At 39.0% G+C, this 18,001-nt stretch overlaps 1 protein-coding gene across 1 annotated transcript in view; it reads right to left on the minus strand.

Annotated features, from left to right (window-relative positions):
* NDUFS4 (NADH:ubiquinone oxidoreductase subunit S4) overlaps positions 1–1,918 on the minus strand; it is a 49,077-nt gene extending 47,159 nt beyond the window's left edge. The window contains exon 1 of the mRNA XM_084278016.1: positions 1,784–1,918. Within this exon, the coding sequence (XP_084134142.1) occupies positions 1,784–1,869 (86 nt within the window). The 5' untranslated portion in view covers positions 1,870–1,918. The remainder of the gene's footprint in view (positions 1–1,783) is intronic.
* Positions 1,919–18,001: the final 16,083 nt, after the last annotated feature.

Here is an 18,001-nt window from a genome sequence, read left to right on the forward strand (position 1 = left end):
CCTGGGAATTATTTTCAAAACAAAAGGGCAGCTATATTATTCTGCTATTGAAGTTCTGAAAACTGGAGAAATACCACAAGTTTCACATGCAAAAATCTGCAAAAACCCACTGCAAGTAAAACCACTGCTTAAAGGTTTTAAAAAAAATTAATCCCACAGTGCTGTAACAATAAGATTAAAGTGTTCCTTCATACCATGAAAGTTATTTTATTCTGAAACACTTTCTCCTTGTTCCAAGAAAAAAATTATTCTCACTCTTCCAACATGCAATGATTGCAAAAATGTTTAAAACTCTGAATAAGAGAGACTCATACTGCTCTTCCCTTCCTCTTCTCCATGAAATCTGCAGATTTATGATCAGGCCACTCTGCTATGGAATGTGAAGTGAAAGTTCCAGTCTCCCTCAGGAAAATATCTTCAACATCCCTTTTGCTGAAATATTAAAATATTAAGGGGCACTAACTCTTCAGTCTCTTTCTCTATTTCAAAGATGCCACCTTTAGAATCCCTACCTTACATTTTCACACTGTTCATTCCTGCCTCTGCTACATCCTACTATTTGTTCTGGAATAACTGCTTAAAAGGTAGAGTGATAAAAATTTAAAATAATTAAACATTATTTTTAACCAGAAACAGTTGACAGATCCAGTTTAACACATGGCATAGGCAACAGTTGTTGTCAACACCACAGAAGAGTAAAAGAGCAACAAGCAGTCAAACATGAACAGTAAGTTTCTGCATTGGCATAGACTAATTCTTAAATTCACATTTCCAGATCCCAAAGCATTTTTCTGAGACTGAGGACTGATTCTGATCACTGTAAAACAGGTGTCATTTTAAATGGGAGGAAGATGCAGTAACCAATGGGACTGGCACAGCATAAAAACTGGAAAAAATCATTTGGTTGTAGTCCTTTCTCTCTATATATATATATGTGCAAATGTAGTCTTCTATGCATGTTCAGACCCCAGAGATTTGAAAAAAAGTTACTGAAGCTATCTGTATGTATGCTTAAATGTAAATATTTAAGTGGCATGCAAAAGCAAACCCTTAAAATCATAGGCAATGGCACTGAATTACTTCTGATTAGAAGGGAGTCTTACAAAAACCTAAGTCCTGTGACACACACTTAAGTAAACAGGTGCACACACCTTCCAACTAGAGGTCGGGTCATGTACTGGACTTTCAGTACCGATCTTTGTATTAAAAACAGCGAAGCGTCACCAAAAACTATAAAGCAAGTTCCACCATTATTTCGATGATTCGGTGAAGGCACATGCTACGCAGCCCTGGAAAATGGGATGGGGGCCACAGACAAGGGACGGAGAGAGAGGGAGAGCTACGGGGGATGGAATAGGGGCCATGGGGTGCAAATCTCTGGGAAGACCGTGCTGGCGCTTGAAGGGGCCATCGCCCTCCCCGGCTCCCTGGCAGCGAGGCAAACGCTGCCCGCCACGGGCCGCCTTTTCCATCAGCTCCCGACCTCCGGGCGCCGCAAGGACACCGGGCGGGCGGTCGCAGGGAGAAAGACAGCAAGGTCAGACAGGCACAGCCCCGGAGGAAGGCCTCGGCCAGGCGCCCTCCGGCAGCCCGGCCGCCCCCCGCTCGCGGCTGGGCCCTGCGCGGTGCCCCCCGGCCTAGCGCCCGAGGCGGCCGCGGCGAAGCCCTAGGCCTGGGTCAGCCTGCTCAGGGGCGCGGCCGCCGCCACGGGCCGCCGCCAGCAGACCCCTGCCTGCGGCGGTGCTGCCCGGCCGGCCGGCAGAGCGCCCGCGGTGCCCGTTACCTGGCCGGCGACAGGCGAGCCGCGGCAGACCCACTCCTCGCGACAAGGTGCCTCAGAGCCGCTGACATTGAGAGAACCGCCGCCATGACGCTCGCCGCAGCCGCTGGGAGACGGCAGCGTCGCAGGGCCAAACCTCCTCCGCCCAGACAGGAAACGCGAAGGCGAGGGCGGAAAGAGGGAGCGGGAGGGGCGAGCAGGGAAAGGGACAGAATGCGGTGGGGGCGGAGGGAGGGCTGGGGAAGGGGAGAAGGAAGGAGGTGGGGGGCTTCTGGCACTCCATCGCAGCACTGAGGAAGGTCAGGCCTGATGCCCGGAGCGCCACGGAAGAGCCATGCATGTGTTTGGGGCACAGTCACCCTGTTTTCCTACAGCTTCAGGCACGACACCACCTTCTCGCTGGCAGGGAACAAGCCCCGGGAAAGATGGTGCAGACCACGGGAGCCAGGAGCTTGGCTGGGCTGACTGGTGTGTGTGTCACTGGGGTGGGCCAGCGAGTCAGGGAGGGCACGGCAGCCACTGAGCCCTAGTGCCCCAACACCTGGAGCCCCTCCAGCTTAGGCACAGAAGCTGTGGAACTGGTGTTCTTGGCACTGCTCTTTCCCATTACATTTCACAGGCAAAATGGCACAGTCCATACAGAGACATCACAGCTTTGTTAGATCTTCTTTGAACCTGACTGGGTTTTTTTTCAATATTTCTTAGTTTCACTGGCAACAGTGGATCTGTGTACTTGGTTCACTAAGTAAGTCTCTAACGTGTGGTGGTACTTCTAGGAGCTCTGCTTTGTTCTAAAACCAATTCCAGCCTTAATTCTTATATTCAAGCAGGGAAGACTGGCATGGTCCTTGTTCTCTTAAGACCTTGTTCTCTTAATATTTTTAAAAGATTAACTGGAAAAGGGAAGTAAATAGCAGTACTTATGCCCTGGAAGCACTACGATGCTATGCTCATGGTTAAAGAAGACAGATTGCTATAAATGAAGAGTCAAATATGATGGTGTTCAGTGCCAATCCTCAAACGGCATCAAGTTTCTGGAAATCTGTGGTGCAAAAGCACCGTGTTACAGTAAGATCTGTAATATTATGAAGAATTGAAAAGGCTTTTTTTTGGAGGGGTGGGGGGAAGGTGATATTCTTAAAATAATTCTAATTATTTTTATATTAAAATCTGTTGACATTTTGAAAAAAAGCTGAAGTTTCAGCTTCAGTTTTACTGCAGAACTGAAAAAATAGAGAAGTTTATTGAATAAAAAAGTTATGAAATTCCTATAGGAGGAGATGTTGGTTTTGACTGTTCCTGTGTTTTTTTCAGGAGAAGCTGGCCCTGTTCTTGATTTTGACAGCACAGTTTGACAGGGTCAGATTCAAAAATTCTGTACAAGCAAATAAATTCAGCATTTTTCCACCACAAATAAAGGAAGACGGAATAATATTTCTAATAAAAAGTTTAAAAAACTTTAATATCTTCTGCAGTTACCAAATCAACAGAGCATTAATTTCCTATGAGAACAAACAAGCAACACCCTTGTATTATATAATCCTAATTAAACATCAGACCTAGAGCCATTATTTCATAGTCTTTGTATTGAGTAAAGGTTGCAAAACACTTTCACTTGTAAATCATCCTACTTGAACTTTCCACTCTGAAATAGCATAATTTTCCGTGCTTCCGTCCCATCAAATATTTCTGAATTGTTGGAAAATTAAAATGTATACTGTAATTCCCTTCCAAAACAGCAACAATGCTGCAGAAAAAGTAGAAAAGTGAAAAATCTTTCTGGGCAGCATAACATAGAAACACAGTAAGGACTGTGATTTATAAGTTGGATGAAGTATTTAAAATTAGTATAGGAATATTTCAAATTAATTTTTCAGTCATTACTGAGTATGTTCTAAGTCAAATCAGTAAGAATAACAGCTAGAGTAATTTTGTAGCACTGAGGAATTATATGGGGAGGTAACAGCCTTTGTTAAATGCAGACGGGAAAACATGCCGAACTTTTGAACTTACCAGTTTTTCTTCATGAGTTTTGAGAGAAACACTTGGAAAACTCTGTACCAAAACTTCAGTCACATACAGATAGGTCTGCATCTCAGGATATTAATTTTTCTCTCTCTCTTCCAAACTCTTTTTCCCATGCATGAGTGTTGGTAGGTTAGAGATTTACTCAGATTCACTTCAGCTAATCTAAACTTGTCCTTGTGCTTCAGCTAGGAGAAATGTTCTGACTGGAAACGGAGGAACATTTTATAGCTGTTCTGAGGCAACGATGGTTTGGTCAGGCCAGTTGCCCTTGAGGGTTCCATTCTAAACTGAGGCAAGTGAGTCTGTCTACGTTGCATCAGCTGGCAGATCATCATAGCCCAGCTGAAGACCTTTGGGGTAGATCCAGCTTTTAGGATCTGTGTATTTGGTATCTTCTTTCACTATGAGGGATGGAGCCTGTGGTTTGGCCAGCACATGAAGGGTCCTGCATCTCACATGGCTCAGTTCTTTGAACTCCTGCTCTCCCTGCTACCTCTTCTTTGTTTGGGGGAAGGACAGAGGTAGCACACGGCAGCTGGAATTTGGAGCTGCCACCTCATTAACTGAATCTGTCAAAGGAGGGTGCCAAATTCAGGAGCTGCCTTTGGCAGCTGCACAGACAGGACCGTCTTGTGCTAGATCACAGCAACTGATGGGCTTGAGCATGTGTGCAAGTGAACGTGCTGCTAATTGCTAGCACAGTCCCTGGAACTGTTTTGGCCCTGGCCAATTAGCACCATCCCAAACAATGTCTGAGCACAGTCTGGGAACTAGCGTGGGCCTGGGACTGTTCCTAATAAGCCGTGTGGATGAGGCCATTCTGGGTTTTGGATTGTTTTTTTGGAGCAGGGGAGAAAGAGGGGAAAGAGTGTAGCTCCACGGATGTGAGCTGTGCCACGTAAGCTGAGCTGTATCAGGGGTACAAAAGGGTCCTTGGACTGTTTATTTACTAATATAAATGTAACCATAGCATTTGTTGCTGAAGTATTATTGTATAGTAGTCACAAACACATGAGAGACTATTTCAAGACAAAAAACCGTAGCTCTCCAGAGACAGCATGTGTGGCAATTCCAAGTACACAGTTTACCGTGAAATTAATATGCACCAACACTCCCTTGCAGTCTGGTGCCTCAGAAAGGGAGAGATAGGAATTTTTCTGTGTCCCACTATTTCCTCAGGTTTAGAAGTAGACCTGTCAGATGCTCCTATATAGGTTTAGTCAGATGCATACTGTTTTATGTGATGTCTTCCGTTTGTGTCAATGTATTTACACATGTACTACATCGCCTTTTAAAATCAGCATGTCTTAGGTTAAGCTAATTAATCTGTGTGTGCAACAGTCTTAGAAGATGAAATGCTAAATGCTGTATTCCCCAAATTAATTCAATGCATCATTTTTTTCAGGCAACTGCAGAAGAATCATTCAAAGTCCATATTTTCATGAAGTCTTAAACTTTTCATTCATAATTCTGGCTGCAAGCTGGTCTTCTGTCACTGATATACTGTGAAACACTGTCCCTCAAGACTGAAACAGTTCATGTGCCAGCACTTATTGTGCTGTACAGTATGCTCACAGTTCCTATTGTCTCACTCTATGAGAAAGCTTATTAGCTTAACTATGCAGAGTTAGAGTCATAGCTTTTCTTACATATGTAAGCTGCACACATTGGGAGAGTTGGAGAGGAAAAAATAATCTTTTACTTTTTTCCTGCGAGGCTGAGGTTGCACAGCTTTACTCCATGCCCCAGCAAATAAATTCTGGTACAAATAATTTCATAGTCCCAAATAAACCACAGTTAGCAGTGACAAGCGGAATTCTAGAGCTAATCCTTAACGTATTGTTGCTTTGAATTGGTTTGTTTTCTTCTGGGTGGCACAGAGGAGCTATGTAGGAAACAATAGCATCAGTCTCAAAGATCTCGACAGTCTAATGCAGCAAAGAGCTGGTAGAAAAGGGGTACAACACACAAGCAAACTGATTATACTGGCTATAGCTTTGTGTATTCTCAGTTCCATTTTCTTCTTTGGTTGTATTGCTTTTACATACAGAGGCTATGTTTTTAGTGTTGGATAACTCAGATTCTGACCCTTCAGACATCTAAGCTTGACAGTTTAACATACGCTAAGTAATTAACATTAATTAACTTCTATAGGACTGGAACCTAGTTTTTAGAATACTCATCTTTAGGTTGAAATTTTTAGTTTGAAAATTTTATCTTTGGAAGAGCTTATTCAATAACTAATGACTCTTTTGACTTCATTCTGTTCAAAATTATTTCTTTTGCTGATGAAATACCAACTGGAGTTACACTTATAGGTTTTTTGTATATTTGCAGTGGGACAAAGACTATCCTTTTTGCAAACCTTATCATGCTTTAGGTGTCAGGATAAATTTAATGGGTAAATTTGTCCGAAATGTCAATTTCTGCATTGAAAGATGAGTTACCATAAGAACAAGATGTTTGGGGATTTTAGTATTTATTTACATTCTCTATATGGCAGCCAGGTTGGTAACGAAGCTGACAATATTCTCAAAGTCTGTTTGATTGCATATGAAATTTAAAGTGCAGTTGGAGCTGTCTGGATTTAATTCCCACTCCACCCCCACCCCCCCACCCCCGCCCCCCCCCCCCCCTTTGGTGTGGGGGAATAAAACAGCTCATACGGGAGAAAAAAATTAAAACCAGGCAGAGCCAGTCCCATTGTAAGCTTCACATGCAATCAAATGGCCTCGCAGGGAAACTCCCCTTCCTGGCTACACTGCTGCCACTGGTGAACCACAATTAAAAAAAAAGAAAAAAATCACTTTTTAGACTCCGGGCTTTCAAGCTAGACATTGACATGTGAACCAAAATCTTCTTTTTAACTATTGCCCGGGAGGCCACCAAAGAATCCCAGCTGACCCCCTGCCATCAGAGTGAGTGATGGTCGGCTGCTGGTGTTGCAGCTCACTTCCCCCAGGCTGCCACCCTGAGAGATCCCACCATCCACCGTCGGTGTGAGTGACATTAGCCCACTGGGCTTTGAAAACACTTTTCAGGTCGGTCATCGCGGAGAGATAGCTTCCTTCACACACACCATCAGGGTGAGTGACGTCAGGCCACTGGGGTTTAAAATACAGACCCTCAGGCTTGCTAAGCTGACACTGCTGAGAAAACTGCTTTTATTGTTTTACATCAGCAGGGACCTCTTTGTCTTTTTTGGCATTGTTTACTTAGAAGCCAGCCTCCCCCTTCCCTGACTCCCACCCCAGACAATTATTAACATCTGTAGGGTAATTTCTACTTTCCCCCCCGCTCCCCCCCTGCTTTTTTTTTTTTTTTACTGGAGGTAAAGCAAATTTTAGTATTTTATTTTTTATAGCCATCTGCTTTCTCATATGATTTTTGAAAGATCTTGAGTGTGCCTAAGTGTTTGCTAGTAAGATAGTCTTAAAATAATCAAAGGGGAGTAATTCTTAGAAATTCTAGTCTCTTTGCTGTCCAGGTCAGACACTCCTTGATTGATAATGCTAATGATAGTCATCCTTCCTTCTTAGCTTTTCCTGAGGTTCCTGGAAAATTAAGACTTCAGTAAATGTTTCTCTCCAGTCTTGACAGAGTATGCTTTGGCTGGTGCTTCGTCTTCCCATTCATGTTGCAAAAAATTAAAAAGCTACTCTCTAGCCAACCATTATAGAAATCCGTTCCTCACATTTTTGGAAAATTTTTGCACCCTAAATTCGGATGGTGACATTTAGGACCTTTGCAAAATAATACATGGGATTTAGGATTAAGAAAATCTTAAACTGATTAATATGGAATTAGAAGACTGAAAATTGTCATACATTGCTAAAACACTATATCATATAATAATATGTAGTGCAGTAAAAATGCCATTCTTCTGTACTCTATTTCCCTTTCATTCAAAACTGGGAAACATTTCTTGGCGTTTTATGAAAAAGAAGTGTTTTTTTTCAAATGTTTGTATCTAAAGAATTCTAATTCCTTATGAAAACAGCAAACATAGGTAAACTAAAAGAAATATATGCATTTGAGAATTTAAGAAAATAATTTCTGAGAAAGATTACTTGGTTAATTATTAATTTATTTAAAGTTATAGAATAGTTTTGAAACTAAAGTTTTTTTGTCTGGTTTGTGACTCTTTTCTTTTTCTTTGCTCAGAGCAATTTGAAGCTCTTCTTTCACTGCTCTGATCTTCCTTTGGATGCACAAACTCATTTTGGAGTCAAATTTCACAAGAGGTAGTGTGCAGAGTACCATTGCTCTTTAAGAGAAATTTAATTGCTTAAAATACTCTCTCACTTCAGCTTTTGTGTTATTTTTTGGTATGGCATCAACTACAGATAGATACTGACTGACACCAGTTTCATTGAAGGAAGCAGGTTTTTAATGTTTTTCAAGAGATTAGCAGGAAATTATTAAACATTTGTAGTAAAAATGGCATTTTGATGAAGCAACTGGGCTGTCCAGTAATATACATTTGAAAAGAATTTGCTTTAGCCTTATGAGAACTGAAATATAAAACAGAATTATATTAACAGTCAATACTAGATCAGATTGAGGTCCTTTCATACTAGCATGAAAGCAGCCCCAAGTAGTTACCACTACAAGATGCTTCTGAGGACACTGAAGGCAAGAATGACACTGAATTATCATCCTAAATAATATCCTTAAACATGAAAGTTTTTCCTACTCATAAAAATTTTCTTAAAGATGCAGTTTTAATGAGCTTGATAATATTCTGTGGTAGGAAACACCACAACACAGTTAGGTTTGTTGTGGGGGGGTTAAATTATTGTCCTAAGTTTTGAATAAGCCCCACTTGGCTTTCATATAAACAAGACTTTCAAAGCCAATTGCTTCTTTCTGCCTCATACAAACTGGAGCAAGAATTGGACCCCAGACTTCCACATTTCAGAACCACAGACAAGACTGGGAATTTTAACTGCTGTCCTTTAAAATTTGCAAGAGTTTTTAAGGGATGCCTTTCCTTTTTCTCCTGGCTGCAGCAATTTGCATGCAATTTGCCATTGTGCTCCTCTTTTCCTAAGCAGACTGAAGAAAGCACTACCTCTAGCTGTATGTGCTGTTTGCAGGAGTACATATGTTTCTCTGAGCACACTGGTATGCAGGTTTTCATACTGGCCGCGCACCCCAACTAGCTCCCCAGTCTAGTGTGATCTGGGAGAGGGCACTGTGCAGTTTTGGAATTCTCCTGCCATGGAAATCCTGCTTAAAAAGCCAGATCAAGAATACTTTGTGTGGGGATTGATTCATTTGTCACAGACCCAGCATCACAGAAGCTGTATTTTCAGAAATGAGAAGTTTGCCCCGAATGTCATGAGTTTGTTAAAATATATATATATATATATATATATGAGTTGCCTCCAGACATTTGGGTCTTTTTGGTTTACTCAGTTTCCATTTTCAAATTATCCTACAGAACCATGAACATTATTTTGTTGTAAAATGAAAATTAAGTTTTCTCTTAAGTGCACAGCTTGAGAGTCGAAGATGAGAGCTGCCAAAAAGTCTGCAGTATGTGACTGTCCATATAGAAATGAAAGATGGATGTCCCTATAGCAACTGGAATCTGAAATCAAGAGATTGCAAAAGGGAAGGCAACAATCCAGTTGGGTTATGCTTGCTTTGGCTCTGACTACTTTGGATAAGGAATTATAAGTTCTGTATCTGTCTGCCTTATGCACTGGCATGCTGGATCTGGAAAAGACCACACATGTATTTCTGCACCTTTTCAATTTGGATGGAAGACATAAAAATCTTCTACTAAAATGCAGAATACTGTATAGAACTTTAAATTTTGTTTGTGAGCATCACTGTATTAACTGCACCAGGAATGTTGGTTTTGGTGACACAGCTAGTTTCTGCAGAAGGTACTGTGGTGCCAGGAAAATAATACCATTTCTGTAAAGCAGCTGTTGGAATTCTTAAGGATTAATGATTCTGTTTCCATGGAAGTAAACTACTGAAGTATATATTGGCAGAATATTTTCTAAATAGAATATTTAGAAGGTGTCCACAAAAATTAATTCTGAGTTGGTTATAAAAGAAGATATTGAAGAATGTGCTGTTTTTACTCGACATACTGGTGAAGGAACACTATACACTCCTCAAAATGACCCCCAGTCGGGTTACATGCCATAGGAATACATTTTTCTTTTAATACCAATGCTTGGTAATGGCAGCTTTAGCTTGCCCACCAGAGCTTTCCCAAAATGTGCTGTTATTTTTGTTTATTAAGGTACCTGATTGCTTATTCAATTCACAATAATCCTCGCTTTCCTCATGTTCTCTAAATGGTTATCCAGACACTTTATATTTACTGGTTAAATCACAGTGACACCAGTGATACACAATGTTTTTTCTGCTTGTTAATCACAAAAATGAAGTTCTGGAAAGTTTGTCTGTTTAACCAATGTTTCACAGAACAGCAGTTTTATTCCAAAGGATTGAGTACTGCTTTGTCATCAGTAGTATATATAGGTAATTACAAGATTATCATGCTGGTAGTCGTGAAATTTCTATTGTGTTGATGATTTTAAAAAGTGCTATAAGTTAGTAATTTATTTTCATTTGTGTCATCTAATTAAACAAGAATAAAAATGCCACAATATTTCTACTTACAAGAAATAGTTACATTGTTAAATTTGGAGAGTATAGCTTGATGCGTTAACAGGTCAAATATCTGGGTCTGAAAATGAAATGGTAAATTGTAGACCTGTTTCAACATCTGGGGAGACCAAGATGGTTTTGTCCTATGCCACTGAATGGCTTAGCATATTAGTCAGCCATTCAGCTGCAGGACAGTGTCATACTGAGGAAAAGATGACTTACATCCAACAGGAAAGTGGCAATGCAAAAGTGACAATCCCTGTCAAATGAAAACAGACTATTATTTTGCCATAAATAATTTTAATGAAAACAATTCCCTAAACATATAATTAAAATATAATGATAATGTTCTTTTTTAATTTGGAGTCACTTTTTATTCCGTTTTCTATGACATTTTCTTGACTAAATGGTTGTTACTTTGGTTTTGTATCCAATTCAGTTTTCACCAAAGGCAGTTGTATTGAACACAGCAAAACCCACAGAAGTAAATTTCTATTTAATTTCATAGCTCAGTATTCCTGGTGAGTTTAATTTTAGCTAATAAAAATAATAAAGTTATTTGTACTTCTTGTGCCTTTGACTTGGATATTAACATGTCAAGATTAAATCAAGGAGGATCTAAGTCATCCAGGTGTTGTGCAAGCAGGGCTCTTTCATATAAAAGTCTATGTGATCATTGCTTTTTCTCTTACTGCTCTTCAGTGAAACATTTAAGCATTTTCTAGATTAATTGGCTTGAGAAATTACCTTGTCTTGGCCCATTTCTAATTATATCTATATATGTATTAACATCTCTTCCCACATTTGTTCTGACCTCTAAGTCTTACATCAGCAATTACCTTTCTCTGAGTATTTTTTTAAATACACACTTTTGAGTGATTAACTAATTCCATGAAGAAAGCAAAAACAAGTTTAAATGAGAGAGACTTCATCAAAGAGACTTGTAATCTCTCTTGTGTCTGTGTATGCTTCTCATCAATTTGGAAATTATCATTAAAAAGGCCCTTCTTTGATACTACTTTTCCTACGTATTTTTAATTTTGTACCCTTGAAGTGCAGTAGAAAAACAAACAAAAACCAACACTGTAACTTAAGTTACATTTTTTCCCCCATTTCATGAGCAGCAGGCTACATACTACTATAGCTCTCATATTTCTTTCTTTATACTGACTTGCCATGTGAGACTTTGGAGACCCTTCCCCTTTCTCATTTTCTGTTTTCCTCATAAGAAGGTGAAGGGTAGTAATACTACAAGAGGGTAATAAATTCCCTGTACACATGTACATGTCAGTGGTCACAGAAATTCTGACTAAAATGACAGATACAATAAGTATTCTTCAGGGTCTTTTGTTAGTTTAGATTTAGGTCACAAAGTGTATTTCCCAGGCTGTCATTCTAAGATGAGCCAGTCTGACAACGTAAGTGTTTTAGTTTTTTTTTCAGAGCATTGGCTTGCTTTGTAGCAGCACTGAATTAAGAGTTTTCAGAACTTTTTCAGTGCCCCTAACAATCCACATTAAGCCATAAAGATTAATTTTTAAACAGTACTTTTCCTGCTCAAATCCTCTGCCCATGTTTCCATATGGTTTCATTTTAATGTCTGTGAATCCATACTTCTATTATTGCTTGCCCCCTTTTACTGGAATTCACTGGAGGAAAGTGCTATTAGGGTTTTCCTTTTTGCAGAAGGGGGTAGTTGTTCTGAAAAGAGAGCACAAGATGAAATAAAAGAGTACATTTATGAACAAAATGGACATAATGATCAAGGTTTTCTATTGAATCTTTGTGGTCTAGATCACTGGCTTTCTGAATGAGAACAAAGGCTCTCAGAAAAAAAATTAAGAAATTAGCAACATTTTCTGGAAGCTTAAATTTCATCTTATGTCTCTTTCGAATTCTGATGAATCTTAGAAATGGAAAAACAATTTATCACTGTTCACAGAGAATATTTTTTGTTAAGATATGTTAAAGCTACATAAGTAGCATCCAACATTGAATTTGAAGTAAACTCTTTAGCCTCATGTTTAGATATTTGATGTATTGCAAATTTATATTACGTGATTAAAAATGCATATTAGAAAACAAATACATTTTGAGCAAATTTTTACATAAAACATTTTATAAGGGTTCTTCAGATGTGTTTAAAACTCATCTCAAATTCTCACACTCATATTATGTGTCCTGCATACATTCAATGGGGATATCTGTGGGCCTAAAGAAATTTAGAACATCCTAATATACTTTGCTGAACTGAGGTCTCCAGTTCCAATAAACTGAAAAAAAAACCCCTTCAAATAATTAGCAAACAACTGTGAAAAAAATGACAACTTACAAAAGAAGCTTTAAGAAAAGCTTGTCACATTTTTCTTCTTGAATAAAAACAAACATAAAATGTTGCAGTGACTTGAAATACCATCTTTATTCACAAACATGGAATTTGAAGTTCAGAAGGACAACAGGAATCATAAAGTATAGTAAACTACACTTCAAGGAATTTTCTCTTTTGATAGTTTTCTGCCTTTAAGAACACAGTTAGCAGCGTTGAAACTCTTTCTGTGTTCTGTATGTTTGTGTTCAGGTTTCTGAATTTCCATTTGTAAGGATATTTCTTGAAAATGTTAGGAAGTCCATACACAAAATTCACAATCTCTGTAGTTAAATACTGAGCAACATTTAATTTGCCGTCAGGAAAATTACTTATTTAGAATACCCCCCAGAGTTTTCAACATTGATATTAAACTTTAATTGCTACTGATTTGCTACAAATGAAGGGAAATTTCAGGAATGCTTGTGTAAATTATTTTGAACTTTAACTTAAATAATTATTTTCAGGACCTCCTCCATCACCACAACCTTCCTCCCTACAAAGGCAAAGCCCGTGTTTTCTTTCCTATGTTTATTATGGTTTGACTGTATTCTCATCAGATTAAAAAGTTTTCCATCACAACTTGGATTTCTGTATTCAGATTCTTTTACTGAACCCTTAAAGCATTTTGCAGTGATAGCTTCTCAACATAAGAACTGGAAGAAGTAAAGAAATTTTAATAGAAAAGTGTAGAATGCAGGTTATTGTGCTTGTAAATCACATTTCTAGAAATAATAGCAAAGTGTTACAGTCTTTTTAACCAAGATTATATAGGTACTAAAAGGGATCTTTTGGTTCATCCCGTTGCCTTCTGTCATATATCACATCATATAACCTTTCTAACAAATTGACAAAGATCCATCTTATGAGGACACAGACTATTTTTGCTCCATTGCTCCTTCTGGAAGACTATTTGAGAACTTTGTTGCTCTTTCTATCTTGTCCTGGGATTGTTTTCAACTTGTAGTCAAACGTATACAGTTGTCCGGTATCAAAAGAAAAGAAGACTGAGGGGGGACCTAATCAATGTTTATAAATATCTTAAGTATGGGATGCAGGGGGAATTGGCCAGCCCCTTTTCAGTGCTCTGTGGGGACAGGACAAGGGGCAATGGCTGCAAGTTGGAGCACAGGAAGTTCCGCACCAACATGCGGAAGAACTTTTTCACAGTGAGGGTGACAGAGCCCTGGGACAGGCTGCCCAGGGAGGTGGTGGAGTCTCCTTCTCTGGAGATATTCAAGACCCATCTGGATGCCTATCTGTGCAGTATGAGCTAGGGAGCTGCTTTGGCAGGGGGGTTGGACCTGATGATCTCTCGAGGTCCCTTCCAACCCCTACGATTCTGTGATTCTGTGATTCTCTGATCATTGTTAGTCTCTCAGTCTGGCGTTTCATTATTTTTTCTGTTATAATTAACCAATGACCAATGTCATCCAATTTTCTTGCATGTTCATCTGTACTGGTAATGTATCCTAACATTTGTTATTAAGTGTGCAGAAAAGGAGGCTGAGGGGAGACCTCATTGCGATCTATGGCTTCCTGATGAGGGGAAGCGAAGGGGCAGGCACTCATCTCCTCTCTTTGGTGACCAGGGATTTAACCCAAGGGAACAGCATGAAGCTGTGACAAGGGAGGTTTAGGTTGCGTGTTAGGAAGAGGCTCTTTACTGACAGGGTGGTTGGGCACTGGCACAGGCTGCCCAGGGAAGTGGCTGAGCTCAAGAAGCATCTGGACGATGCACTCAGTCCCACGCTCTGACTTGGCTGGCCCTGTGTGGAGCCAGGAGTTGGACTCCGTGATCCTTATGGGTGCCTTCCAACTCACAATATTCTGTGATTCTATGATTCTGTGGTTTTGTCTCAAGTTTAAGTTAACAAATATGTTAAATAAGATGTTTAAGGAGCATTCTGGTCTTATACTTTGTTTCTCAGGGCTACTTATGATCTCCTTTTGGCCATTTTTAAACCTGTCTTACCATTCATCCAGTAAACTCCACCTTCTTCTAGCATAGCTAAGAATTTTCTTTGATGTCATAACACATTTTTGCTGATGTCCAAATGGATTATCTCAATTGCATTTCCTTTATCTGAAAATATATTACCTGATCACAGAATGCCAGCACCTGATGACATGTCAGTATAACAAAATTTGTGTGTACCATTTTACTCATCTCTTCTTGGCTTCCTTTTTTTTTTCATTTATTCTTGTCTTAAGCTATGAAATTTTGTGTATTCTTAGAGTTATTCTAACAAGTCCATAGCTGTTTATATCACTTTCCTGTCCCTTCTCAAAAATAGATGCAATGCTATATATTCACTGGTCAGATAGCTTCATTTCAGATAATAATTTTATCTATAGGGCAGCCTCTTGGTACCTGAAGCCTTTTGTGTCTAATCTTTAAGAAACAAAAATTATGAGCTAGAGATTTCCCAGAATGTCATTCCCTTCTGCCATTTGCTGTGTCATCCAGCTGTAATTTGTAAGGCGGAAACCAAACTTTGCTTACTAATGCAAAAAGACAGCATTGGGATGTCTGCAACTGTAAATATCAGTGAAAGTTTAAATTCTTTCATGCAAAAATAAGCTCCAAACTCAGACTTCCGAGGAAATGTTTTTGTTGGAAGTCGATTCCAGCCTAGTGCAATTTTACTCTTGTTTTCTATTATTCATTCCCTTTTTGACAACTCACCAAGTCATGCTTTTTCCTGGCATAGGTCATCCTCCTTTTTATAGCAAAAGTAGGTGGATAGGAGTCAGCAGAGAGAAATCACAAAAGGTCCTTTGTATTTCCACATCATTCTACCTAAATATTTGAAGAAAGGTTGTATTTCTTTGTAGTATCCTAGGCACTTGATGTCCCTATCTCCAGTTCTTGAGAATAGGTTTCCAGAATTAGAATACAATTACCATGTAGCCTGTCCAAAGATGACATGAAGACGTCTTGTGAACTTAATGACTTCCGTTCACCACCAGCTAAAACCCCCTAGATTTATGGATTTTGTTTGCAGCTACAAAAAATGATCCCTGTTAATTTGCAGGATGGCTGTAGTTATCTTTCAGAACTTCCATATTTCTCATCTTATTTGTTTTATATATATATGTGTGTATATATATATATATATTTTAAAAGTGTGATATATATATATTTTAAAAGTGTGACTGAAATTTCATTTTCCTTTACTTTTTTTCTTTTTTTTTAGGGATGGATGTGACTTCCCTGGTAAAAGACTTCTTGACTATCTTTTAAGGGTTTACAAGCAGGTTATATACCTTGACAGAAGTGGAAATTATGTCAAAAAAGATCCACAAATCCTCATGTCAGTAGAAAACAGTCAGTCTTTCTTTGTCCCTGCATGGATCAAATAAAGTAGATCAAAATTTTATTTTCAGATTATCAAGATAATTTCGTGACAGATGTCTTTAGTTGCAATTAGGTCTGCTGCATTAATTAATGGTTCTTTGCAAAACACACTTCTAAAATTAGCCTCAGAAATGCAACGTTTTCTACTGCAGTTTTCTTGTGCCTCTCTCCCTGCTTACCTTTATGTTGCTAGAGCCCAGATTTCACTCTTAGCAAGGCTGATTGCCCATTTCCTTTGTAGTGAAAATCTGAGCTGAAATCGTTAAAGTGCTCGTGGTTATCCAAGACACTCAAACAGTTCTACCCAAAACAGATAGTTCTCCCAATAGAAAAATTAGGGAACCGGCTCATCTTATTGCAAGGGGAAAAAAAGGGGTATCTTCCAAAGAATGCTAGACTTTGTACACACTAAGGGAGTACAACTCTCACATGTGGAGGAGTAATCTTACAGTGGGCTACTGAGCTAATCTTCATGCTCAAATCAGGGGCAGATTTCTCCAGCTGGCATTGTATTGAAGGTTCAGAAGCTGTGGTTTCATTGCTTTTTTGCTTGGGTTTTTTCTCCCCCGTGGATCAACCAGTACTTGCTAACTAGGTCTGTAAAACCCTAATGGACAAAAGGCAATTACCTTACTACTCTTAAATTTAAAGGTAATAGCATCAATTCTGTTTAGTTACTTCTGGAATACTGGAGTGTGTCCTCTCCACTACGATGTTATGAGCAGGTAGCTTTTAATTACCTACTGTAAAATCAGCTTTCTGGAATAAAAACAGAGGCACACAGGCATGTGTGATTTAACTTCTCTTAGTTGCTTGCTAAGACTAGTACTCCATTTGGCTATTTTAATATGATTTATTGTCAGACATTCTTCTTTTTTTCTGTCTCTTATTGATGTATTTTGGTGTTTGCTTTAACCTTGTAAAAAATTCTGTGATCCTTTCTAAAAGAGAGCTTCATGATTTATTTACGTTCCGTGGGCCAGATAACTTGTTCTTACGCAGACAGATGAGTGACATACAAGAAAGGAAATGAATTATCTTCCATATCCCATAGTTTAGATAGCATCTCAGACTGAACTATGCACCTGGGATATTCCTAGTGACATCAGGAACCCACAAAGTGTGTCCAACAGCATTTTATTCCTTCTTATTCCTTGATTCAGTCTGACTAGCTATATTTGTGCAGACAGCAGCTATTTAATTTAAGCATGAAATAAATTAATTCTAAGCAATTATTTACTGAGAGTGTCTCCACTGTTGGAAAAACATGTTGATTCCATGTACCATTGAGACTGTATTATGTAGTTTGTTACTCAGAATATCAAGACAGAATTCCCTAATAAGAGAAGCATAAGACAAGATGATTTGCATAGCTCAGCTGAACTTCACAGTTTGCATTTCTGAGCAGGAGAAAATGCCAAGATTCCATAAGGCAAATGCTTATTCCGAACCTGGCATTTCTCCTGTTCAGAAACATGGATTGTGAAGTTCGAGTTACTCAATTTTTTCCCCAAGTATTTTAATAACAAGCACAGTTTCTGTTATTACTGCTTTACTTCTACAATATTTGCATATTAATATATCAATTGTGTATATTCCCTTACCTGCTGTCACCTGATTCTTTAAGAGCAATCTCTCTAGCACATTTAAAAGGGTAAATAGAGAGGTTGCTACATGTGTGCCTTTGATAGAAAGTTTAAGATGAGTATCATTCACAGCTTACTTGTGCCTTTGTCTCAAATCACTTCATCACTAGGAAGTTATACAAGCAATTCCTAGGCTGTGTTAGTATTAGTGAATAAAATGGGACTAAAGACTGTTCTTTAGTCCT

This window comes from Gallinula chloropus (genome assembly GCF_964237585.1).
Source record: "Gallinula chloropus genome assembly, chromosome: Z".
NCBI classification, from domain to species: domain Eukaryota; kingdom Metazoa; phylum Chordata; class Aves; order Gruiformes; family Rallidae; genus Gallinula; species Gallinula chloropus.